Raw genomic sequence first — 27,821 nt, forward strand, 5'->3', positions numbered from 1 at the left:
CATGCATACAAGTCCTTTGGTTGATCTCTTCCCCTTACCCCCACCCTCCCCTACCTTCCCTCTGAGGTTTGACAGTCTGATCGATGCTTCCCTATCTCCGGGTCTGTTTTTGTTCATCAGTTTATATTGTTCATTATTTCCCATAGATGAGTGAGATCATGTGATACTAGAAATACACTTAGAACCGAAAATGAGACTAGCAATAATGGTTATGCTGAGAGGCAAATGAATCAGTCTGTAGTGAATTTCTTTCTGGGCCAACAGTTCTTTTGAGTCCCAATTTCAATGTCAAACAGTTCCTTATGTGTACATGTCAGCAATGATATTTCAGTTCTGGATGGTGGACAAATGGTGGTAATGCAGGTCCAACCCTCTCTGGTTTGGTTCTGGGCAACCTGCAGCGACGCACAGCTGCTGACTGCTAGTATGGCAAGGCATCGTCCACGTCTTACATCTCTGGACTGTTTCTCTTCTGTCTTCATGGCTGGAGCAGTCCTGTCAATTCCTCTCTGTTGCAGGAATCCACATGGTCTTGGAGTTTTTTTCTGAAAATATACAAACATATTCTCGACCAAAAGTTAATAAAGGAATCTTTTCTATAAATTTGACTTGGGATCCTTTTTCATTTTTTGCCCCAAACGATTTTCCTTTGGCTTGTTTTGACACCATGTGTGTTTTTCATGGGTGTCTTGCTATTAGCATTACTAATGAAAGTTAATTTTCTAAAGTAAAAATTTTCTAGATGTAATTAACTTACAGGATATTTTTCCTTACATGATATTCTTCTATTATCCCCCCTTTTTTATTTAAATATTAGGAGGCTTTTGGAAATTTTATAATGTAGTCTTGATAGCTTTTAACTTTTAATTTTTTGTACTAAAATATGACTGCTTTAGGTTCATTACATGTTATGCAATTTTACCATGAGATGAACTACCAATAAAAATTTTAGTTAACACTTTAGGAACAGCTTTTTGTCCAGTACCATTAATTTTTCTAGAATATTTGCTTATTTCAATTAGCCAATTTAAATTAGTCTGAGAACTTGACTATTATTTTACTGTCAAATTTAATACTCTAACAACAATCTTAGTTTACCCTGTAAATATTAGTGGAAAGGATTATTTGCCTTCTTGAGTAGGCCCTGAGCATTCCTGGTGCTAGGCTGGATTTAGGCTGATATCAAAAACCCACTTCCCCACACCATGGGTACAAGACAACTCAAACAAGTCTTGTTGTAGTGAGAGGGCAGCTGCTGTCGGCCAAGTCTCTGTCTGTTACCTGGGTCCTGATTTGAGCTGGGCATGGGAAGCGAAGCAGCCATGGGGCCAGGAGAACTCCCTCAGAAGGGGTGAGGTTTCAGGCCCCTGCAAAGTTGGGGGGGTGAGGGTCTGTGCCCCACCTCTGTTGACCCCCAAGTTCTCAGAAATGAGTAGCATATATTTTGAAATGTTGGCCACAACAAGGTTAGCTAACACATTCTTCACCTCACTTCAAATAGTTACCGTTTTGTTGTTATTGTTGTTAGAACATTTAACATTGACTCTCATAGCAACTTTCAAGTATTGTAACAGTGGAATTTTAACCCATCCCACCATTCTTTTGACATTGTTTCTGCAAATGTTGACCAATTAATATATAGCTTATAGATAAACAACATGTTTGTATAGGAATTCTAGGAACTAACTTCAAAAGATACAGACTCTGGCCTTCAGTCATCCCAGTTCTGGGAAATTTGCTGACCTTCAACTGTTAACCAGGTGACAAAAACCAGGATGACACACACCAGACCATTGTTTGACCAGTTTCGAGATCCTTATCGGAATGGACTGTGTTGGTTTGCATGTAGAGAAGTTTTCAACCTCCTCCCCTAGATCTCTTTGTTCTGTTTCCCTCTCCCTCCTTATAAAAACCTCTGCTTGAACTGAGATGTTGAGATGGGCTTTAGGACAAGAGTCCCCTTTCTTCTCAAGTTGCCTGCACTTGAATAAACCACTTTCCTTCCAAAGTTTGGCTTTTCTTTTGGCAGGTAGCTGAACCTGGGTCTCAGTTACAATATTATCTATATATATATAAGCAACTGAACGACCAAACGACTGGTTGACCAGTTGACCGGTCGCTATGACGCACACTGACCACCAGGGGGCAGACGCTCAATGCAGGGAGTGCAGCTCAGCTGACCAACCTGTTCTGGAGGCCCACCAGCCCAGCAGCAGCCACTCACTCCTTCAGTAGTCCTGCAGGTCCAATCTCCAGAGAATGGGCCAGTCACCGATGGACTGGCGCCGCTGGCACAATCCCGACAGCACTGCCGGCCTCCTGGAAGTCGGCCTCGGGCACCATGGTCACTTCTCCTCCCTAGATGCTTCACAAGGAAGAAACGATATTAAAGCGGCCGCTATGTGGTTCCCGACAACCAGTGCGAACGTCAGTGGGACGGATCTGGATCCCTGGCTGGCAAGGGCATCCCACTGCCTACCTGGAGGGCCAGTCGCGTCCCGGGCCCCTCCCCCACCCCCATCAGGAGGGGCACCAGACACAGGGCCCGCAGGCTACCCTGAAGGACCCTACCCATGCACCAAGCCTCTAGTTAACTATAGGTGTTATGCTGTACTTTAGGTCCCATATCGTGACACTTCTCTGCTAACTCAGTCAAAACTGCATCTTGATTCTTATAATGGCCTACAAGACCAACATGATCTGCTCTTCCCTGCCCCACCCTCACCTCTCTATTCTCATGCTCGGTTAATATCCCCTTCCGATTCTGCTGCACCCAGATTGATCTTTCTAATCCTCAAAAATGCCTGGCACTTAGCTGCTTCAGGGCCTTCATACTTGGAAGTCTCATGTTCCTAGAACACTTTCCTGCAGTTATCTGCATGGCTCCCTTTCATCACATAACATCAGTGATGCCTTTCTGAAAAACACAATTTTGAATTATCCTCTCCCCACCTCTCCTGGCAGCCCGTATCCCTTTCACTTCATTATTTTTCTCCTTGTACTTTTTGCCATCTGACATATTTGCTTATTTGTTTATATTCTGTCTCTTCCAGGTAGAATGTTAGCATCAGAGGACAAGGAATTTTTTTTACTGCTATATCCCTAGTATTAGAATAATGCATGGAATATATAAGGTACATTTAAAAAGCATTTTTGTGTGAATTAATGTAATAGGAAAATAAGGATGGCATTCTAGTTAAGAAAGACAATGAGCAGAAGCATGAAGAAGAAATAGGAATCAGTATAATAAGAAATAATAATGGGGGGTAAGAAGAGGCAGGCCTAACTCTTAACAGATCGATGGTCTCTTATCCTATATAATAAAAGCCTAATATGCTAAGTGTTCTGTCATCCTGTTGTCCATTCAACCAATCAAAGCATAATATGCTAATGAGATGCTAAGGCTGCTCAATTGCTCACTATGATGTGCTCTGACCACCAGGGGGCAGACAGTCGACCTGTCTACCAGTCACTGTGATGTGCACTGACCACCAGGGGTCAGATGCTCCGACAGGTAGGTTAGCTTGCTGCTGGGGTCCGGCCAATCAGGACTGAGTCAGGCCAGACATGCCCTGGAGCCCTCCTGCAGTCCCTCCCCTGCTGGCCAACCTCCTATGTCCCTCCCCAGCCCCAGTCATACACCAGTGGGGTCCTTTGGCCTGGCCTGTGCCCTCTCGCAATCCGGGACCCCTCAGGGCATGTTGGAAAGCTGGTTTTGGCCTGATCCAGTAGGCCAGGCCAAGGGACCCCACTGGTGCACGAATTCATGCATCGGGCCTCTAGTTTGAAAATAAAGTTAGATCAATAAGGTGCTACCTAAGACAAAAGTCAAACAGATATTATTAATAGCTAGGCAAAGGAGTTTGGGTATGATGTCAATATAAACCATAGAGTTGTTTCAGGTTTCCAAGAAGAGTGATCTAACAAATGGTGTTTTAGGAATATCAGCTGAGAATTGGTATGGTAGGTAGATTGAAAGGGAGAGAGACTGGATGTAAGAAAACCAACTAGGTTATTGCAGTAATCTAAGCAAGAGACCTAGGGAGAGGGCAGCAGTGAAGAGAAAGGGAGTCATCAAGGAAGAAAAGTTAAAATTGGTGAGAAAGCCTACAAAAGAGAAGATTAGAAGGACTTGATAACTGCACTAAATGAAGAATAAAGGAAAGTGAAGAGTCAAGATAACAATTAAGGTTTCAAGACTGGGACACATGAGGATATTATAATAGGGAGCCAGCTGGACAATTCTAGGTTCTACAAAGGTTGCTAACATAAAAGCCTTGTGTTCCTTCAACTTATTCCATGAGGAAATAATGCTAAAAACATAATACCTTTCACTTCTATTTTATCTTTAAAATCAGCAGCAGTAGGAAGCAGACTCAAATGGTCGCACTTGTGTGGACTTATGCTGCATCCATTCATAACATTTATCTAGTACTAGGGGCCTGGTGCATGAAATTTGTGCACTGGTGGGGGTGGGGGTCCCTCAGCCCAGCCTGCCCCCTCTCACATACTGGGAGCCCTCAGGGGATGTCCTACAGTCTGGCCTCCCTTTGTGGGAGGCGACCGGGCTGATCAGGGGAAGGCACCAGCCCCATCACCCCGCTGCTGCAGCCACTGCCAGTCACTGCAGCCACCAAGGTGTTTTCATCAACACGAACTCCAGTCCCTTCACCATGAAAAAATGACAACTTTCTTTAGGCATTTTCAAGATGTGTCTTTCATAGGATATGACATTTCTTTCTTTCTTTTTTTTTTTATCCTCACCTGAGGGTGTTTCCATTGATTTTTAGAGAATATGGAAGAGAAAGGGAAAGACAGAGAGAAACATCAAAGTGGGAGGAATACTTTGATTGGTTGCCTCCTGCATGAGCCCTGACCTGGGCCCCAGCCAGGGAGGAGCCTGCAACCTGGGTACATGCCCTTGATCAGAATTGAACCTGGACCCTGCGGTCAGAAAGCCTAGGCATTATCCACTGAACCAAACGGGCTAGGGCAGGATATGACATTTCTTAGCCCTCCAGCTGCGGACCTTCGTTTTTTTCTCCAGGAGTGTGGTGGAAAAGCCTTAGATCACCTTTTTGGATTCTTATACCCAAGTTACTAAGAATATTACCAGTGGCATACAGGGAGCTTAGCCAATGAGCGGTCAGAAAAGGTGTAGTTCACACCTATTGCCTCCGATCTCTGGCTCCACCCCTGCCAAGGCCTAAAGCCTCAGGGCCTGGGCAGGGGACCCCCAGCTCCCTCTGATCGCTGGCTCAACCCCTGCCCAGGCCCCAAGCCTCGGGCAGGAGCCCCCTGGCTCAGGCCCTTCCCAGGTTGCTCAGGACCCATGCAAGGCCTACCTTGAGTGATGGGGTGCTGAGAAAGTTCCCAGGACCCAGGCTGCTGTGCACCTATGTATGCAAATTAACCTCCTTCTTTGTTGGGTTAATTTGCATACTCACTCTGATTGGCTGTGGGCGTAGCGGAGGTACGGTCAATTTACATGTTTGCCTATTATTAGGTATGATGGTGGTCCAGAAAAGAGAAATCATTGCTGCAATAAAATTAAAATGTTTTATGTAACTTCGTCTGTAAAATTTTAAATTATTTTTTATTTAATTTTTCCTTTCCTTTATTTTCAGCAACAATTTTTAAATTCTTATTTACTTTATTGTAACAAATCATTAAAATATTTTTAATCTCCACATATTTATATTAATTCATGTTCTTTTTTTCATATGAAATCAATACTTTAAACGTATAATTTCAGCACACTCCTAAATACAATAATAATTTTGATTTCACCTTTTAAATTTTGTTCTATTTCAGATTTGGTGTGAAAAAGAAGCCAATTTACATTAATGTCATAAGGGATCCTATTGAGAGGCTAGTTTCTTACTATTACTTTCTGAGATTTGGAGATGATTATAGACCAGGGTTAAGAAGACGAAAACAAGGAGACAAAAAGGTAATATTTTAGTCTTAAGACTTCTGTAAAGATAATTGTTTATAAAATGCAACGAACAGTGCGCTTTTAAAGTTTATTGATGCTAAATATTTGATATAATAGAACAGTTAACATCTGACAATTTTTCTATTTGCTTATTGTAGAAAATTTGAAAAAAGCCCAAAAGTATAAAGAAGCAAAAGTAAAACTACTTTATAGTTGATACTTTGGAGTACACATAATGTTTTTGTCATTACAGAAATAGTTTACTTACGTTCCAAGGCTGAATATTTGTTTTATTATATACTCTATGTATTCACAATATTTTATGAGACCATTCTAGTTATTCATTAATATGATGTATTTGTGTATGTACTTTGGTTCTCTTAGTCTTTATGATCATCAGTTTAGGGACACTATTTTGCTAAAGCAGCTTTTTTTTTTTTTTTTTTTAAACAAGGAGAGAATTATGGCTTAGCGTTCTTACTTAGCAGGTTCAGTATTGGGTTATGTCGTATTTATGTGCATCCTCCAGGGGAAAACCAGGCTTGTTTTTCTAAAAAAAAAAAAAACAGATTGATTTGTCAATTTTTCTGGTGGATCACCTTTACCGGAACCTCATTGCTCATAGGATTGGCCAAGGCATAGGAGACATAGTATGACATAACCTGACACCTGCCTTATTTTCTTTCAGGCATCCAGCACTTCAGCCACATGAAATATCACTGTCCTCCAGACTTATCACTTTTTATTTTCCTACATGTGTTGTTCCTTATATTTACGATGTCTTTCCTTCAATCTGGAAAATTCTTTGTCCACCTTTAAAGTCCAGCTCAAATGTTACCTCTTCCATGGTCTTTCCTGGTGCCCTAGGCAGTTAGTCATGTCCCTTTCAAGCCTCCCAGAGAATTCCATTCAGATATCTTTTTTAAGCATTTGTTTTGTGATATTTGAATTATCCTATCTAATAAAAGAGTAATATGCAAATTGACCATCACTCCAACACACAAGATGGCCGCCCCCACGTAGGCACAAGATGGCCAGCAGGGTAGGGCAGTTGTGGGCGATAAGGCCTGCAGGGGAGGGCAGTTGGGAGGGACCAGGCCTGCAAGGGAGGGCAGTTGGGGGTGATCAGGCCTGCAGGGGAGAGCAGTTAGGGGCAACCAGGCTGGCAGGGGAGGGCATTTAGGGGTGACCAGGCTGGCAGGGGAGAGCAGTTAGGGGTGACCGGTGCTGGCAGGGGAGGGCAGTTGGGGGGGACCAGGCCTGCAGGGGAGGGCAGTTAGGGGTGACCAGGCTGGCAAGGGAGGGCTGGCAGGGGAGTTGTTAGGGGGTGATCAGGCTGGCAGGCAGAAGCAGTTAGGGGAAATCAGCCAGGCAGGCAGGCGAGCAGTTGGGAGCTACCAGTCCTGGATTGTGAGAGGGATGTCCGACTGCCCAGATTGGAGAGGGTGCAGACTGGGCTGAGGGACACACCCCTCTCCCCGTGCACGAATTTTGTGCACCGGGCCTCTAGTTTGTTTACATATATGTCCTCTCCAAAAGGTTGTGAACTTCCCAAAGCAGAGGCTCTACTTAATTCATCTTTGTTCCCCTGGTATTTAGTATAGTGTCTAGTTCATCTGTGTATACTTAACAACTGGTTGAGTGAGTGAATTCAGTATCTTTTTGTACTCAAGTGTTACACAGTAGTGATGCTAGATATCCTATATTATAAAAGGCCAGAGGCCATAAGCGTCACGATCAGAACGACTGCTCAACCAGTTGCCATGAGGTGGCATTGACCACCTCTCAGTCCCTCCCCGCCGCCCACTAGCGGGGGCGGGGCGGGACTAGAGACTGGCAGGCTCCAATGGATCAGCGATGGTGAACAGGGGAATCAGGGTGGGTGGCAGGAAGACTGGGCTGGCTGTCAGGCTGTTGGGGTCACCAGTTCATCCCCAGCTGCTCAGGGGCTCAGGCCTGCGGGAAAGCAGGCGCTGGCGGCTTCACCTCCATACGCATGTGCTGGGCTGGCCACTGATGGAACACGCTGCCCACTCAGGGCCACTCACGCCGGGATGGGTAGGTCATGGGTGCGCCCCGCAGCTTCTGTCAGTGCCTCAAGCCCCAGAGGCAGAGGCAGTGGCAGCAGTGCCCATGTGAGTGGCCCCGAGCAGGCAGTGCGTTTCATCAGCGGCCGGCCCGGCGCACGCACATGGAGGTGAAGCTGCCAGCGCCCACTTTCCCACAGGCCTGAGCCCCGAGCAGCCGGGGATGAACTGGTGATCCCAGTGGCCTGACAGCCTGGCAGTGGAGGCAACATTCAGCCTGGGGACTGGCGAATGGACAGAAGATGGCCCTGATGGCAGGAGGCTAGGCCTAGGGACCCTACCCGCATGATTTCATGTGCTGGGCCTCTAGTCTATAATAATAAAAGGGTAATATGCTAATTAGATTGGACGTCCTTCCAGATGTCATTCTAGATGTCCTTCCGGATGAAGCCAGGGCTGGAGGGAAGCTGCCTGGGTCCCGGGTGCCTGCTGGCAGGGTGGAGCGAAGCAAGATGCCCGGGTCCTGGGTGCCTGCTGGCAGGGCCGGAAGGAAGCCCGGGTCCCAGGTGCCGGAGGGATGCTGGTGCTGGCAGCCAGGGGAAGGAAGGCCTACTCTTGCATGAGTTTAATATAATAGAACAATTAACATCCAACAATTTTTTTCCAAGTTAGATGTGCCCTTAGTGTGTCACATGAGGAGGCAATATTTTTTGTTTTATTTTACTTTTTTATGTTTCTAGAAATTACTGTTTCTTTCCTTAGTCTCAAAACTAATCCAAACACAGATAGCTGACCAAAACATTATTTTTAGTGTTTACCGATATCTTTGCATTACTTAATCTCCTAAAAAGGTATACTTATGTTATTATAAGTATAAAATTTTATAAACTCTATTAATATAACTCTTAACCCAGTACTTTAGAACGTATCGATAGTTATTTCAAATTCATTTCAATGCATTTCTTTTTTTAAAACCCTATCATTTACATTAATTTTTACTCAGTACATGTTTCCATTTCCTTCCTTCCACCAAAGCAATTTTAATGTTGGTAAGGCAAAGATTCACAGTCACGTGGGTTCCTACATCTACCATTTGTCATTGTCAGCTGTGGATACCATGGTTTTGTGGTTTGGAGAATTAGATAATAATAACACTTAGTAATGAAACAACAATAATAATAGCTCACATTTATTGAGTGTTTTTTGTGTATCAAGCACTATTTTAAATTGTGTGTGTGTGTGTGTGTGTGTGTGTGAAGTAGCCTGTACAATAATTCTATGGGATATTTGCTGTTATTGTCTCCATTTTACGGAGGCACAAAGGGTTAACCTCGCTCAGTGTTAGCTGGAATTTAAACCCAGTTGCTCTAACTCCAAAGCTCACAGTTTTAACCCCTCTATGCCCTTTAAAATGGAGGGAGGAAATGCAACATGCTACTCAACTTTTCTTTTTGTAAGAGATATTCCAAAGTTGCATATTCAGTACTCAGACGCAGATATTTTTTAACATAATTTCTCTTTCATATTTGAACATTTTAGGTAGATATGCCCTTTTAACCATTCTTCACCCTGATGGTGACAAGGCTTGGTTTGTTTGTTTTTTAATTGTCACTATAAAATACCTACTTATTTAGATGTAATAGTAGTAATATCAGCAAAATACTATTGCATTACCTTAATTCTCATGAAGACAAGCCATCTACAAATGCTTTATGAAAGTGGAAAATTCCTTTGTTTTGTGATTGACAGATGGGCCTTTTCAGTCTTATATTGAGACATACACAGTTTTATTAATTTGGCTTATTCCTCATGACATAAATGTTGGTAACATTCCGGGACCCAATGATGTTTTATTGCAAATAATTCCTTAATATTAAGTCATTAATAAATTCATATCTGTGACGTTAATAAGACTGCGTGGCATATACAGTCAAACCTTGGTTCTCTTCTCGAATGTTTCCTATCTGGAACAATTCGGTTCTCAACCAAGCTGTTCACAGAAAAAATATGTCTGGGTTGTAGAACAAAACTTCAGTTTTCTAACCTGACAACCCTCTTCATACTGATACCTCAGCATGACAAAAAAGTCTGTCTCTCAGACCACATACAAAGAAGAGAATGCTCTTGTTGCTGGTGAAATCAAAGATTAACACAATTGTAAAACATAGAGAGGCCATCAAAAGGGCTAATGTTGCCCTTGCTAGTTTGGCTCAGTGGATAGAGTGTTGGCCCTCAGACTAAAGGGTCTCTGGTTCCATTCTGACCAAGGGCACATACCTGGGTTGTGGCCCCAATCCGCAGCCCTGGTGGGGGTGCATGCGGGAGGCAACCAATCAATGTATTGTTCTCTATCTCTCCCCTCCCTTCCACTTTCTCTAAAAATCAATGGAAAAATATCCTCGGGTGAGGATTTTTAAAAAAGTGCTAATGTTGCTAAGGGTGTGAAAGAAACAATGATCACAGGCAGTTGAAGAGGTAGAAAAACTGTTGTTGATTTGGATAAACAAAAAGCAGTTAGCTGGGTGACAGCATTTCGGAGGCAGTGATACGTGAACAAGCAAAGATGCTACATGCTGACCTGAAAGACATCCCAGGACCTACTACTGAAAGTGATTCATTTAAGGCTAGTAGGGGATGGTTGATAAATGTAAGGGGGAAAAAAGTGCTTATTTATAGATTAAACAGTACATAGGACATGTACTATCTATATTATAAAAGGCCTGTGGCCATCATGCCCTAATGCAGAACAGCCAAACAACTGGTCACCAGGAGGTCTATGGAGCACCTCTCACGGGCTGGGACTCGCGGCTCGCGTGGCGAGGCACAGCTTGTGTGGGGCTGGCAGGGCTCTCACAGGACTGGCAGGGCTCAAGCAAGGCTGGCGGGGCTCATGCAGGGCTGGCGGGGCTCACACGGGACTGGGAGGGCTCAAGCAAGGCTGGTGGGGCTCATGCAGGGCTGGCAGGGCTCGAGCGGGGCTGGGAGGGCTCACACGGGACTGGCAGGGCTCACATGGGACTGGCAGGGCTCGAGCGGGGCTGGCGGGGCTTGAGCGGGGCTGGCGGGGCTCGCATGGGGCTGGCGGGGCTCGAGCAAGGCTGGCAGGGCTCACACGGGACTGGCGGGGCTGGCAGGGCTCGCATGGGGCTGGCGGGGCTCGAGCAAGGCTGGCAGGGCTCACACGGGACTGGCGGGGCTGGCGGGGTTCGCATGGGGCTGGCAGGGCTCGAGCGGGGCTGGTGGGGCTCACACGGGACTGGCGGGGCTCATGCAGGGCTGGCGGGGCTTGAGTGGGGCTGGGAGGGCTCACACGGGACTGGCAGGGCTCGAGCGGGGCTGGCGGGGCTTGAGCGGGGCTGGCGGGGCTCACATGGGGCTGGCGGGGCCCTCGGCTTGTGCAGGATGGGCTTGGGGGACTGCAGCTCACACAGGGCGGGTCTGAGGTTCCGCCAGTGCGGTGGGTCTGGGTCTTGTGCAATTTTGCACGCTGGGCCTCTAGTATATAAGAGAGGTTAAAATGGAATCATTTGGCCCTAGCCGATTTGGCTCAGTGGATAGAGCATCAGCCTGCGGACTGAAAGGTCCCGGGTTCGATTCAGGTCAAGGGCAGATGCCTGGGTTGTGCACTTGATCCCCAATAGGGGGTGTGCAGGAGGCAGCCAATCAATGATTCTCTCTCATCATTGATGTTTCTATCTCTCTCTCCCTGTCCCTTCCTCTCTGAAGTCAATAAAAATATGTTAAATAAAATGGAATCATTTGAAGGGCTGGAACAAATTAATTAAATTTACATTATTTTTAATGAGAAAAAAAGATTCCATTTTCAAATTATTTATTGAACAGCTTTCCAGAATTAATTTAGAGAACTGAGATTCCACTATAACATTTTTGAAAAGGCAGGGTTAATGTTTTGAAAATAGAAGATAAATGGGGATTAAAAGGTGGTAAAGATACTAGAGGCCCAGTGCATGAAATTTGTGCACATGGGGGGAGGTGGGGTCCCTCAGCCCAGCCTGTACCCTCTTGCAGTCCGGGAGCCCTCGGGGAATGTCCAATTGCTGGCTTAGGCCTGCAGTCGGACATTCTTAGCGCTGCCATGGAGGCGGGAGATGCTCCCACCACCACCGCTGCACTTGCCAGCCGTGAGCCCAGCTTCTGGCTGAGTGGCACTCCCCCTGTGGGAGCACACTGACCACCAGGGGCAGCTCCTGTGAGCGTCTGCCCCCTGGTGGTCAGTGCACATCATAGCAACCATTCGTTTCGCCATTGGGCCGAAACTGGCTCTCTGACATCCCCTGAGGGGTCCTGGATTGTGAGAGGGCACAGACCAGGCCAAGGGACTCACTGGTGCATGATTGATGCCGGGGAGGGACGCGGGAAGTTGGCCAGCCGGGGAGGGACTGTGGGAGGGCTCCAGAGCATGTCCGGCCCGTCTCGCTCAGTCCCGATCAACTGGACCCCAGCAGCAAGCTAACCTACCAGTTGAAGTGTCTGCCCCCTGGTGGTCAGTGCACGTCATAGCAAGCAGTTGAGTGGCCTTAGTTTATAATTACCATATTATGCTTTGATTGGTTGAACATCTGACTGGACAACCGGACACAGCATATTAGGCTTTTATTATATAGGATAGGAAATACCTTGCAGTGGTTTCATTTCCATGAAATTGTATATTGTTTGTACCTCAAGTAACAGTTTGAAGCACATTAAATAGTAGTTCAGCACTCAAGCATTGAAGAACTATATAGGCAAATCAGCATTCCTAAAACTCAGAACTCCTTTTACTCTTAAAAAAGTTATTTAGGACTACCAAAGAACTTTTGTTTATGTAGGGTTATATCTACTGATATTTACCAATATCAGTAAATTCACCAACAAATGAGAACTTTAAAAAATATTAATTAAAAAATAACAGTAGGGAACTCATAATATGATAACCTAAATATTTTCATGCAAATAACCATTTTCAAAAAGTGTCAAAAGTGTGGCATCTTACATTTTTGCAAATTAAAAAAATTATCTAGCTTAATATAAAGAGCTGGACTTTTATATCACTGCTAAAACAGTCAGTTTAATTTAACCAGTTCTTTTGGTTGAAGTGTATAAAGAAAATCCAGCTTGTCCTGGCCAGTGTTGCTTAGTTGGTTGAGTGTAGTCCCATGCACTGAAAGGTCACCAGTTTGATTCCCGGTTAGGGCACATATGCAGGTTGTGGGTTTCATCCCAGGTTGGGGTACATGCGGGAGGCAACCCGATCTCTCTCTCTCTCTCTCTCTCTCTCTCTCTCTCTCTCTTTCTCTGTCCTCACTTTCTCTCTCTCTCTAAAATCAATAAAAACATTAAAAAAGGAAGAAGATCAAGCTTTACACAGATAATGTAATTGGAAAGGGAAGGATTTCAATAACCTTTTCAGAAAATCACAGATATCCCTCTTTAATACTACAGTGAAACTTGACAAGTAGTAGCTTCTTGACGTTGCTCAAGTGTAGAATCTGAAGCCACAGCAGTGAACCATTATGCTCTGCTACATTAGCATCCATTGATATATTTACACTTTGAATAGATTTTTAACTGAGCATAATTTTGTAACATCATGTGGATGTTATGTGGATTTTCCAAATGCTGACACATTTTATTATACAATATCAAAAATTTACACTGATTAGTCTCACCACTGATCTCATCAGTAAAGTCTTTAAGTATTGCAAAACAGTCAAGCTCAAGTAATGGTTTGTCAAGTATTCCAAAATTTTATTTTTTTGCTTGACAGTTTATATCACTGGCTACCACAGGATTTCTCAACCTCACCACTGTTGTTGTTTTGGGTGATAATTCTTTGTGTGGGTAACTGCCTATAATTGTAGGATATTTGCCAGCATCTCTGACCTCTACCCAGTAACATCCTTCCTACACACACCCCCGTTGTGAGAACTAAAAATGCCTTCCAACATTGCCAGTGTTACCTGACAGCCAAAACAGCTCCAGTTGAGAACCACTGGGCTGGCTACTAACACTGTCAGGTGTTTGATTTCAAGTGACAGGCAGGCAGATTTCAAGTGACAGGCAGGCACACTTTGTTCATTTTGAGAAAATGTCTGCCAGTTACCTAAGTTTGAATAACCATAGTTTGTCTCCACGCCCTTCTTAATGGCTTCCAAGTAATATTAACTGCACCGGTAAATCTCATCACTCACATTTTCTAAGTGTGTAATTATTTATTTTTATGATTTTAACTTTGTTCTGCCCTATCAATTATTAAACACTTTTTGTTAATTATTTTGTTAACAGAATATCAAGGGGGTGTATACTTATGGAAAGAGTAAGTAGTTATGTGCTCTAAGTAACAGTCTAAAAAAGAGTCAGGTTATGTGAAGAAGTACTCATTGGTCCCAGAGATCCCAGTTCCTGCCCCAATTTGCTTTTTGTATTTCTTTAAATTAACTAGGCTTGTCAACAGCTATAGGAATTATAATGAATTTAAAATATACTATCTAATAATTTATATATGCTAATTTACATAATAAATATATAGTAAATAAGGTTGAAAGGAGGCCATACTTAGCACTACCTGATCTTACCATTGCCTGCAGAATACTGCCTCCATAGTCCTCAGCAGTTCACCACTCCCTGGCAATTGTTTGCTTAGCGAACATGCATTTTACTATGCTGTCTTACAAAGGCATTTAAGAACTTACTGTTTGCTTAAAAAGTATTTTATATGTAAAAGGCACCACAAGAAAGCAATATAATATCTTTGCAGTTGACATATTGACAGGTTCAGTAGCTTTTCATTGTAGATCAGTTTTCTCTAACTCAGTAAAAGGTGTGTAATCCAGAGTTAGCCTTGGCCTGTCTTCTTCCCAGGTTTCTGGTTGGACCTTAGGTGGTTTCTTCCTCTAGAAAGAGAAAACAGAAGGAAGATTCCGTTGTAATGGAGTTGAAGAAAGATAAAATTGGACATTATTTTTAGTCATGTATGAGTAAGTGGAGGTATCCACTAGAAATCGTATTTGAACCTCAAAATGTAAGTCTGAACTAAATCATAGATTTGAGAGTCACCAACATTAGGTGGGAGTTGAAACAAAGGGATTGAATAAAATTGCACTTGGAGACATATAGAGTATGAAAAGAGGACCAGGTGAAAAAGGAAGAAGAAAAAGAGAGGATGCAGATATGTAGCTCAGGGAGTGCCCACATTTAAAGAGCAGGCAGGTAAAGAGCAGCATAGCAAGGAGACTAATGTCAGAGAGTCAGAAGACAAACCTGGCAAGTCCTTGAAATGGCTAGGAAAATAATTTCAATTACAAAGAGGTTAGTGGAATGAGGATTCAGATCTGTCCCTTTGATTTGTCAATGGCAAGTCCATCAGGGATGTCAGAGAAAGGAGTTCAGGTGGAATCCAAAACGTTGGGAAGCCACTGAGAGGTAAGTTAGGACTGACCCCGAGGAAGGACTACTCTTGAAATAGAAGTTTGGCTTTGAAAGAAACAAAAAAAATCAGGAAATGTTTCTTTAAGATGACAGACACTTGGCATATTAATATATCTGAAGTCAGCAAGGGGTGATAATACAAAGAACTGGAGAGAAATTGATGGAGCAAGGGTCTCAGAAGGGGGTGAGAATGGTGTTCAAAGAAAGGAAAAGCAAAAGTCTCTTTCACGCTGAGGGCAGTAGGGGGCTACAGATGCAGATAAACTTTTATCTAAGCAGGAAATTGAGGGAGCTCACACTTAGTTTCAGTTTTCTATATAAAGTAAGAAGCAAAAGCATTTGCAGAAGAGGGTGCAATGTACATATAATTGCCATTACCATCAAGCATCAAATTTTGTTTATTTTAACCTTCAATTAGAGGAGTTAAATTTCTAAACGAATAATCTAAATGGCCTCAAAATATTTTTATACTTATTTTTTCTAGTTTTTTTATTTTTTATTTTCTGAATATATTTTTATTGATTTCAGAGAGGAAGGGAGAGGGAGAGAGAGATAGAAACATCAATGATGAAAATCATTGATTGGCTGCCTCCTGCACGCCCCCTACGGGGGATGGAGCCCCCAACCCCAGGCATGTGCCCCTGACCAGAATCGAACTCAGGACCTTCAGTCCACAGGCTGACCCTCTATCCACTGAGCCAAACTCGCAGGGCATATTTTTCTGCTTTTATATTGTACTAGAGGCCCAGTGCATGAAATTCGTGCACTCGGGGGTTCCCTCACCCTGGCCTGTGCCCTCTCACAGTCCAGGAGCCCTCGGGATATGTCCAACTGAAAACTTAGGCCTGCTCCCTGTGGCAGTCAGACATCCTTAGTGCTGCTGCGGAGGCGGGAGAGGCTCCTGCCCACCACCGCTGCGCTCGCCAGGCATGAGCCTGGCTTCTGGCTGAGCGGTGCTCCCCCTGTGGAGCGGGGGGGCCAGCTCCTGCTTTAAGCATCTGCACCCTGGTGGTCAGTGCGCGTCATAGCGACAGGTCATTCTGCCATTCGGTCAATTTGTATATTACCCTTTTATTATATAGGATAATAAAACATTTGGTAGGTGAATGAGTTAGAGTAGATGCTAAGCTTCTAAAACAAAGAAACCTGGCCGAAACCGGTTTGGCTCAGTGGATAGAGCGTCGGCCTGCGGACTGAAGTGGTCCCGGGTTCGATTCCGGTCGAGGGCATGTACCTTGGCTGCGGGCACATCCCCAGTGGGAGGTGTGCAGGAGGCAGCTGATCGATGTTTCTCTCTCATCGATGTTTCTAACTCTCTATCCCTCTCCCTTCCTCTCTGTAAAAAATCAATAAAATATATTTAAAAAAATAAATAAATAAATAAAACAAAGAAACCTGGATCTAGAAACTCAGGAGCCTGGACTCTGACTAGGACTCATTCTACTCCATCTACTTCCTTTCAGAAATAATGGGTGGTATTTGTAGATGTCTCATTGCAGCATCCACAGCTCCCGAGTTTATTCCCTGGTATCTCAATATTATAGCATTTCAGATAGATAAAGGCTACTGTTAAAATGCCTGTGACAGACAGCGAGTACTCACAAAATTGGAATTGAGAAATTTTAGATACGTAAGCTGCGAGTCTCTTTTCCTTTTAATTACTTCAGTCAGGTGCACTTGCAGAGGAGGGTATGCAGGTTGTAAGTATCTAAGGTCACTTCTGCTTTGTACAATGAAGAGACTTAAGTGTAGCCCTACTTTATGTTCTTTTCAAATGATTATTTCATAAATGATTATAAAGAAATGATAGTATCTTTAGCCTTGTTTTCATTTAGTAAGAGGTTAGAAAGTATAAATATACAAACTTAACATAAACCAGTACTTATTTTTAAGGAGAGTTTTTTATCTGGGTGTTTTCCATTCATATAGTAACATAACTCATACAAACACTGGCATAGACAGAGGCGTGAGAAAAATCCATGTTTAACTTTCCTCAGTTATGTGGAAACAACCTCAGGTATGTGTTCATAACCTGCCTATCCCTTTAATTCAGTATCTCAGTGAATGGGAACCCACATTGACTTGGGTTTATGGCTCATATGTGCTGCTGTGTCTTCGTTCCAGACGTTTGATGAATGTGTAGCGGAGGGCGGCTCAGACTGTGCTCCAGAGAAGCTCTGGCTTCAAATCCCGTTCTTCTGCGGCCACAGCTCGGAATGCTGGTAGGGAGATCATGCTAGCTTACATTTTAAACCTCCTCATTTCTCTATAATCAGTATTTCACCAATGTGAATGTGTTAGTCAAGGCTAAGGTATAAGGAATTAATGAAAGTCCAGACTAAAAATAACATGTGATTAAGTAATACTTCATCTTGTGATTACCTTTAAGTGCATTCGAAAGATTCTTCATGTATAAACATCCTTGCACCGTTTCCTCCGATGCTGGTTTGTTTTTTTAAAATGTTTTGTTTGTTTTTAGTGTTACATGTTTTGCTGTATTCCAGCAGAGCTCTTAACTAGAGGTCAGAGATCATTTCATAAACCTCATTTCCCCCCAAGCTTACTCTTTTGGCCATTCATGTTAGATCAAGTAGGACTTTTGTCCCACTGGGTAAATTATTCACCTGGTTTCACTGTTAAACTGATTTTGACTTGGAGAGACAGTTATGGTTGTGGTTTAGTCTGCCAATAAACATGAGGTGGGAAATAAAGATATTTTATCTTTTATAAAGAGTTTATTTCCTCGGGATGTGCTGAGTTTTCAGTTTTTAAAAATAATGGTATGCCTTCATTTGATCTAATCAATAATTTTAATAGAAAAAGTTGAAAAAACAGGAACACATTGAAAGTATCTTTCTTAAAACCACAATGAGGTTCAAGGAACACCTTCTGTTCTTTTCTTCATTGTTTGAAATATATTATTTGGTTACTGTGAAATTAAAAGTCCTACACAATAGATTATATCAAAGTATAATAATAGCTTAATCAGAATTGAAGGCATAGGAAGAATGTCTTAGTTTTTAATCATTTTTGTAGAACAGGGGATCGGTAAATTGCAACTTGAAGACCAAATTTGACTCATCACCTGTTTTTAGAAAGTTTTATTGGAACACAGCCACATTCATTTGTTTACTTACTGTCTATGGTTGTTTTCATGCTGCAAGAGCAGAATTAAGTAACTGTGAACCAAGACCATATGGCCTGCACAACCCAAGGTATTTCTTCTCTGGCCTTTTATAGAAAGTTTGTCAACCTCCACCTTCAAACAATAAAGAGTATTGCTCTGTTGGGAGTTATCGAGGAGATTTTAATTGAGCTTCTTAAGTATGTTTTACAAATTCATAGGACCTCCCAGTTCTATGAATCTGTAAAACATACTTAATAAGCTCAATTAACTCATTTATTCTTCCCTACACCTCACCACAACTTTTTAATGGCTGAGAAGACAAAGTTAGAGAGGTAAAGTCACCAGCTGAAAAGTATAGTTTACTTAGAGCCAACCCTATTAAGAGCCATTAGCTGACGATGTGAAAAATAAAAGGTTCCTGGCAGACCATTTCTTATCTTACTTCTGTTCCTCAGAAATGATGGAAAAACCTATGCTCGCAAATTAAATTAAGATAAACACTAAACACAGAGTGCTTAGACCTTACTAGGCAGCTTTTAAAATGAACAAAGTTACTTTAATTTTAAAAAATTAAGTGCACACTAAATCAAATAAGAGAAATATATGTGTTGTGTATACATTCTTTTTAGCTGCCTTCAAACTAAATTTTGATAATATTAAACTTACTGTAAAGTCTGAGTTCTCACTGCATAGTTGAGCAGAAACTGGGGATAGAGGCAAAGAAAATTAAAAACGTGTGCCTCTTAAAGGACATTAATAAAAGTGCTAAGGCTTTGGATGGACATGTGTTTATCTATTTTGTCTATAATATACAGTGGCAAAGGCATCAAATATACTTAGCAGATTGAACAACCAGGTTCTTAATTTCTTTTATCGGTTTTAGGAATGTGGGAAGCAGGTGGGCTATGGATCAAGCCAAGTATAACCTAATTAATGAATACTTTCTGGTGGGAGTTACTGAAGAGCTTGAAGATTTTATCATGTTATTGGAAGCAGCTTTGCCCAGGTTCTTCAGGGGTGCTACAGACCTCTACCGTACAGGTATATAAATGATGGGTTTCTTTCTAAAGCTGTCCTTAACTCTCTTCGTTTGCAAATTGAGAAATCTGTGTGATTTGAAGTTTCTTAAGGAACTTGTCTGTACTCAAGGTAAATTACCTGTTTCTCCTCAATATTTTCAATACAAAACAATTCCTGGCACACAGATGGTGTCCAGTAAATATTTTTGGAATGAATGAACATCTATTAGGTGATCATTAGAAGGCATTGTAGGAATAGTGGAAAGATACAAACTACAGAAGCAATCTCAGAAATGTGTAATATTTTATAATCCGATACCAAACATTATGCCTGTGTTCCACCCTCAGACCTACTAATGCCCTTTAGAGTAGAGGCAGGACAGTTGAGGGCGGTCACTTTCATGATGATCATCATCTGCTGTGACTGTTACAGCCCTCCTGAGAGGTGCTTCAGCAGCCTCGGCAGTAGTTCCCGTCTGAAAGTGACTGTCCAGTCTCCCTTGGGTGGTTTTGTGTCTTTGTTCGTTGTTATTTTGCCATTCTCTGATAAGATATAGTCAGAGGACATCTTTTTCTAAGATATACCTATGTCCTAGTTTCTAACAAATAATTCTATGGGGTAACGGTAATGAGAAATTAGTATTAAAGTTGAAATAGGTATTTTACCCTCTTTTCAAAATTGAACTAGTCCTAGCACTTGAGAGTGCGGCATATATTGTGACAGCCTTCTGTGATGGACAGTCCTTGCTTTTACTGTGTGACAGCTCATTAAGTCTTTTACCGGCTAAGGATTTACATTAAAAGGAATAAATCAGTTTCAGTAGGATGAGGGCACTGGCTTTTGCACCGGTGATAATAATACAAAACAGTTGTTGCCTGTCCTGCCCTGTTAACTTAAACCATCTCTTCAAACGAAGAGGCATTGATCTTTTGTGTGTTCTCAGAATTATTTACCTTTTCTTTTTTTCCTTTATAAGTAGGAAAGAAATCTCATCTTAGGAAAACCACAGAGAAGAAACTCCCCACTAAACAAACCATTGCAAAACTACAGCAGTCTGACATTTGGAAAATGGAGAATGAGTTCTATGAATTTGCACTAGAGCAGTTCCAATTCATCAGAGCCCACGCTGTCCGAGAAAAAGATGGAGACCTCTACATCCTCACACAAAACTTTTTCTATGAAAAGATTTACCCTAAATCAAACTGAGTACAAGGTGTGACTATTTGATTTTTCAACTAAAACTTTGACCGTGTCTTCACCTTTGTTCTCAGGTCCACAGTTCATATTGAGCCGAGTTAGGAAACAAACAAAAAGATCAAGGGAAGTAGATGCTAGCTGGTATGTCAGTGGTTGAAGAAGTTTAAGCCTTTTTTTTTTTTTCCCCTAGTTAAATTTTGGTGGGAGTTATAACCTCCTGCCTGGGAAAAATCTATGTATCACTTAAACACTTAGCAGTTCTAATCAAAAGGCTAAATACAATTTTAGAAAAAATTCTGATACTCTGTTTTTTGATAAAGCTTTTCATCCAACTAACCATGAATGAAGACCCGTCCATTTGCTCCTCTGCCTTCACCTGATGGGTTGGTTACGCGACTGCACTGAGCAGCGTTGCTGATGTGGGCAGTGTGCGCTTCGTTCCTGTGAGTCACGTCTCATGAAACGTGTTGGAATGCTTGATCCTGTTGGCTGGGAAGTGTCTCTGCTATAGTTGGAATTGCCCATATTTATGTAGGTCATGTTCATTTCCCTTAAAAAATAATAGTCATTAGTGTTAAAAACCAATTCAAACTATTACTAATACTGTAAAGAGAGTCAAAGCCGTGTTTCTCATTCCTGTCTCTCCAGTATCTAAGGTTGGGGAGACACTGCAGAGAACGTTGAAATTTTAGTTAAGGCTTCCACACATTAATTAATATATAAAAAAAGTAAGTTTAGTATTTGTTTCTCTGGGTTATCTGTAAAGCTATCAACAGGTACTGGTGACTCCATATTATAACTCCATTTAGTGAGCTGTGGTATGGGTAGGGTTTTCCTACTTCTGTACTTTTACTTGTAAACTATTTTTACTACGGTGCTTTATAATGTGTTTTAAAGCATTGCATTTACAAAAAAAAAAAGGAAAATGCTGTAAATATTGCATATTTTATGTATTTGGACCAAAAGGTTAAAAGTAATTAGACAAAAGTGGTTTTGCACCAATTTTATTTTGTCAAGTAAAACCATCAGACCTACTGTTCTTATATTTCTCATTTAACTTTAAGGTATCACTGAAATTAACCCTAATAACCTTTCAATTTTGATACACAGTACATTGTTCAGAGTTGGGGGCAGTAGTTATAAGTGAAAGAGTCCTGGACAAGGAGTCAGAAAACTTGATTTCTGGTCCTGGCTCTGCCACTTTTCAGCTGTGTGATCTTGGGTGAGTCACTTAACCTCTCTTTGCCTCAATGTCCTCATCTCGAAATGAGAGTCGTAATACCTGCTGTACCTACCTCGCAGGGGTGTTGTGAGGATTAAATGAGATGGCATGTGAAAGCACTTTGAAATTGTAAAAGTGCTATATAAATGTAAGGTATTATGGAAACATCTTTAACATATAGTTTCATACTGTTCATTTTTAAAAAAGAAAGGGAAAGTCCACTTACAAGCTGGTTGAAAAAAAATTAATCTTGATATAAGTTTGTGTTTGATAAATATCTTCTCAGTGTTTTATCTCCACTGTTCCAACTATTGAAATATGAAACACCTGTGCATTCTTAATAATTCATGAGCAGCTGCTTGAGTTCAGGAGGTGCCCTGTTTGAAAAAGTCTTCAGTAGTTGACTCCGGGCAGGGAAAATTTGTTCTTCAAGTTCAGAAGAGTTTTTCTGTTCTTATTTTACATTATCATTCAGAAGTGGTAGCTATTTTATACCTCTAGTTTTTAAGGTATATTTTGCAGAGTTTCATTTTCCTGGGCGTTCTTTACCTTCTTCACCTTCTTAGAGTGACAGAGATAAAGAAATTTAGAAACATTTTTCTAAAAGAATAATCTTTACTATGTATAGTTTAAATAAATATTCCCAAACAAGGCCTCAACAAACTATGTAAGGATTGTAGGCAGGTTGCTTTCAAGGTTATTAATTACATGGGAGGCCAGGAGCGAGCACTACTTATCAAAAAACATTTACTAACAAATTTAAAGAAGGGGAAGTTAACAGGATCATTTTCATACCCTTTCCCCCCAGTAATAGGAAAATATTAAGAGAACATTGACAGGCATACGTTTCTTATTTGGCTTTCTTTATTTTTGTGTGTATTAATGTTTACAGATATTTGTTAAAAATATATACAAATTATTTCCTTGCCCCAAAGGAAAGCACCATTTCCAGGTGGGGTGTTTGACATTTACCTGCTAAGGAGCCCCAGTGTGTCGGTCATTCTTGGAGCACATGCTGCGAGCTCCCTGATGTGCGTTAACTCTTCATTTGACCAGAGTTGCAGGTAGTGCACTAGGTCAGGGAGTCAGTAAGCTTTCTCTATAAAGGTCCAGAGAGTAAATTTTTGAGGTTTTGCAGGCCATGTGGTCTCTGTCACAACTACTCAACTCTGCCAGTTAGCACAAAAGCACCCATAGACAATACATAAACAAATGAGATGGCTATTTTCCAATAAAACATTATTATAAAAACAGGTGACATGCCCAGGGGTTGTAGTTTACCAACCCCCAAAATAGGTCGTTATTTATGGAGAAATCATTTTTGAATCTGTACTCTAGTGGCCTAAAAGAATTTATATACTTTGAAAAGCTCCTCACTTATATCCAAAGAATAGCTTTCTGATTCAGGCAGCCTCTCCCACAGATGCATAAACTTTTATGACTTCGATTGCTTCCAGGTGGGCATGTTTTCCTCCCCAGTTTAACATTCAGCATAGGGGCTTATTCTGTCATCTTTTAGGGTGGGTTAGGGTTATCTTTCCTGGAGACCGAGAAGGGGTCAGATTTAATTCCATCTGGTCCAGTATAGCCCCAGGAGTCTGATAAGCGCAGAGTCCTTATAATACTTAACTTTATAGCAAATATATAGAACCACTGAGACAATAATGTATTTTTTTAAAATGGCAAATGTGGTTTTCTTTTTTTAGCCTTTGTGCTTTTTCAGTATTTTGATCATAGGGAAAATTTTTTTTAACAATGCAAAAGCAAATCAACCAGTTTGAATTTTAAAAGATAATGTTATGTGTGTGTATATATATCTATCTATATATGTTTGTTTCCCAAAAGAGGAAAAAGTACCTTTTTGTTCAACTTGTATCAACTCCTGTTTTCTAAATGCTGTGAAATGGCAACTGTTGATAAATTATTGTGACTGTTTTAATGTAATGGAGAGGATATATTTTTATTTTACCCAGCTTTAATCTGTAAAGTATCACTTAAATATATCCGATAGCAACACTTAAGATATTGCATGGGGATTACTTTACTTTTCTATCATCCATACTCATTTGTGCATCTTTGAACATATTGGGTACTTCTGAATTCCTGATGATTGGGTTTAAATTTTTGAAAATTGGAGAACTTGAACTTACTGACTTTTAAAGTTTAAATTTTATTTTCTATTCTTAAAACTCAGTTAATGTCTACAATTTGAAATCTACTGTTGTTCTTTCTCTATATATGTCCTATTGAAAATTCCTAAAATTGTTAGTGCCATCAGTGATTTACAAACAGTATTTTGATATTGCAGATGATTTGCTCATTGTATTTGCATAGTTAGAAAGAAAATAGTTTGTAGACAATGATTCTCTCTTTTTCTAATAAAATGAAATAAAAATTCTAAAAGCACTAGAGAATTGAACTAAAGGCTGGTTCCCAAATGCATAGCTGGTATTTTAATTTATATTTAGATTCTACAAAGAGAGCATCTGTGTAAACCCTGGTATTTGGGTTTTCCCAGGGATCATTGTCAAACACACATCTATGGTCCTCGAATCCTTAATTCTGAGAAGCACCCGGTACTGTAACCTTTTAGGAAGTTTGTCTTTAAGAGAGGTGCAGGTGGTGCTTCTAATTTACGATTTGAAAACTTGCCTCTTCATAAATTATAGCTATTTAGTTTGAGAGGAAGCGGGGCCGTTGTGTTAAATTTTGCATCCACTTACCCTGTGCAGAGTTGCTGTCTGCTGCCAGCTAAGCTGCTGCTCAGGCAGCCTTCGGAGGGGAAGGCCACCCTGTTTCAGCTGCACTGCCAATTCAGCGCCTCTGGAGTGGAGCTTGCTTTCTGATTTCCTGGAGTGGGAATTTGAGAGATTGAAGTGGGTGCTCAGTTAGTCAGATTTATCCTATAATTTAAGTTCATGCAGCTTTGTGACCTTTGCAGTACTATTTATAAAAGGGCCCCATGGCAATGCTCTCTTTGAAACACACCACTGGGTAAGCCTGTGATTTAGACACAGGTGCTGTCTGTCTGATTTCACAGAAGCTTCTGTAGTTTTCTATTGAGAGGTCTGTGAGCATCTCTAAAGCAGTGTCGAATGTAATTTTGAGAAACAGGGATTGTGTATTTTGATTTTTAGTTTATAAATACGCAGACAGCTGAATAGTGCCTTTCCTCCCTCACAATCCATGTTGGAAGATGCTCACTCCTTGCTTTCTCTGCTCTCTCCCCCTGCCTTCCTCCTTCCCCCATTCAGTTGATTCATTTATGCAATACTGCTTCCAACGTGAAACCATTTTGTCACATCTGCTGGAGAGATAATCACTCCTTTTCCTTAACATTCTGCCAGCTTTCTGTTGTTGAAGTGTTTCAGTTGATTACCTGACGCAAAAGCTATAAAATAAACACTCGGCGGGAAGGGGAAAGCGTTTTGGTGTCCTGTTTTAATATTGTCCTCGGTAGCCTGGATGCTGGTGGACCTTTTCCAAGTGGGTCAGTGTCATCAGCCTCATTCTCAGAGATCACTGCCACCAGAGAGGCATTGGCATTGTGTTTGACAGTCTTTTACCCAGAGGGGTATGCCTGTGCTGCTGCTTGCTTTGTACTTCATCACCGGTATTGAAGTTCCAGGTAGGAAATTTACAAGGTAGACTGGGGATATACACTCACTTAGAAGAAAAAAGAAAGTAAGGAAAGGGCTAACAACGTAGAATAAAAAGGAAATTTGAAAGAAAAAAGTCTGATTTCTATTGCATAGTTTTGGACATTGTCCATAATGTTTCTTTGAGAATATACATTTCTCATGATAACGTTTTTTCACCCTTAAAGGAGAAACTCTCAATTACGTAGATTCCCAATTCCCAGCTATAGGCTCATTGTTTGAGCAAGTAATTGATTCTTTTTATATGATACTAGAGGCCTGATGCACGAAGGTTTGTGCAAGAATGGGCCTTCCTTTCCCTGGATGCCGGCACCATCTTCTCTCCCGCCAGAGCGGCCTTTTCGCTTTGGCCTGGAGCCACCTTTCCGCCTTCCCACGCTGCCCAGAGGCCTGGAGCGGCTGGGGCAGTGTTGAAGGCCTGTGTCATCGCCATGGCGATGACGCAAGTGTCCCGCCCCACCCCCAGCAGCTCGGGTGTCTGGGTATGCAAATTAACCCACCATCTTTGTTGGGTTAATTTGCATACTCACTAATGATTGGCTGGTGGGCAGCACGAAGGTACAGTCAATTTGCATCTTATTCTTTTATTAGCGTAGACTAGAGGCCTGGTGCACGAATTCATGCATGGGAGGAGTCCTGCTGGCCCGCCCTGATGGGGGCCCATTGGGCTGGGCCAGCAGGGGGAGGGGCTGTGGGTGGTTGGCAGCCAGCCCCGCCCCTGATTGGGGTGTTGGGGGCCAATGGGGGGGTAATCAGGGCCTGGATCAGGCTGGTTGGCTGCTGCAGTGCACATCATAGCAAATGGTTGTTCTGGTCGTTCTGCTGTTCCGGTTGCTGGGCTTATATATATATAGATTGGGTTGAATTAAATACCAGTTCAGTGATAAGTTTTCTAAACAGAGAATTTGGTCTGTAGCCAGAGAGGCAGAACAGAGTACATGAATTTGAGATTAAATAGACCTACTGTGACTTGTAATTGGAGAGAGCAGGATTGCTGGAAATGTTGGGTGCAATAGATGCAGACCGCTGGCCCAGGCAGACTTAATAACGGATAGCTTTTGAATGCTATGTTGGAATAGCGTTAGGAAGCTGACCTGTCCTTCAGACCCTGCGAAGTACTGGTGTTTCATCTTATACAAGATGTTTTTATAAATATTTGTGAATGCCACTGGATTTTACTTTTTTACTGGCAACCTGTTATCTGATGCCTCCTTACTTATGTGTCTGTAGCTTAGACGTTCTTGGTTCTGATACCTGCTGTTGTTTCCACCTACAGATTTCCTAAGCGAAATGGGGTGGAGGTGCTGGTGATTGTTCTAAAGGAGCCAGGACTTGCTTACTCCAGAAGTAGCTGTAATATAGCAGCATGGGCTGCCAAGTGGTGCACGTGTAAAACTCAGGAAACCTGGAGTAAAATGATTTGCATTCTTTTACCAGAAAGGCAACTATCCATACTTGGTAGGAAAAGACGACATTTGAAGGTGGTGGGTTCAATTCCCAGTCAGGGCACATACCTAGGTTGTGGCTTTGATCCCCCCATTGGGGTGCATATGGGAGGCAAACAGTCGATGTTTCTCCCATTCCTCCCTCTCAAATAAATAAAAACATATCTAGGGTGAGGATTAAAAAAGAAAAGAGTTTTAAGTTAGTTGATCATGTTAGAATTCCAGGTTCTTAGACTATCTGAAAAATAAAGTTAGTTTACAGTGATTGTTGCCTAAACCCGCACATTTTTACTGTACTATTATCATCAACTTTTCTTTTTAATTCTCATCCAAGGACATTTTTCCCCATTGATTTCAGAGAGAGTGGAAGGAAGTAGGAGAGGAGAGAGGGAGGGAGGATGGGAGGGAGGGAGGGAGGGAGGAGGAAAGAGAGAGAGAGAGAGAGAGAGAGAGAGAGAGAGAGAGAGAGAGACATTGGTGTGAGAGATAAACATCAATCGGTTGCCTCCCTCACACTCCCTGACCAGGGACACGAATCAAACCTGCAACCCAGGTTATGTGCCCTGGCCTGGAATCAAACCTGAGATGCTCTAACCCACAGGACGATGCTCTAACCCACTGAGCCACACTGATGGGGCACCAGCTTTTTTTTTTTTTTTTTTTTTTTTTTTTTTTTTTTTTTTTAAGCAGCAGTTGAAATACCTGAATTTTCTTCCAGTAATAATGGAAAAATGCAAATTTCAGGTCACTGTCCACTC

The 27,821-nt window shown here is 41.9% G+C and overlaps 1 protein-coding gene across 2 annotated transcripts in view; it reads left to right on the top strand.

The window, feature by feature from the left end:
* HS2ST1 (heparan sulfate 2-O-sulfotransferase 1) overlaps positions 1 to 21,646 on the top strand; it is a 167,289-nt gene extending 145,643 nt beyond the window's left edge. The window contains exons 4-7 of one of the 2 annotated variants that reach the window (XM_080658359.1): positions 5,815 to 5,953; positions 17,518 to 17,615; positions 19,404 to 19,561; positions 20,517 to 21,646. In XM_080658359.1, coding sequence (XP_080514485.1) covers positions 5,815 to 5,953; positions 17,518 to 17,615; positions 19,404 to 19,561; positions 20,517 to 20,746 — 625 coding nt within the window. In that variant the 3' untranslated portion in view covers positions 20,747 to 21,646. The remainder of the gene's footprint in view (positions 1 to 5,814; positions 5,954 to 17,517; positions 17,616 to 19,403; positions 19,562 to 20,516) is intronic. The other variant, XM_080658360.1, reaches the window with a different exon arrangement.
* Positions 21,647 to 27,821: the final 6,175 nt, after the last annotated feature.

Source organism: Plecotus auritus (assembly GCF_963455305.1).
Source record: "Plecotus auritus genome assembly, chromosome: 2".
Lineage (NCBI taxonomy): Eukaryota > Metazoa > Chordata > Mammalia > Chiroptera > Vespertilionidae > Plecotus > Plecotus auritus.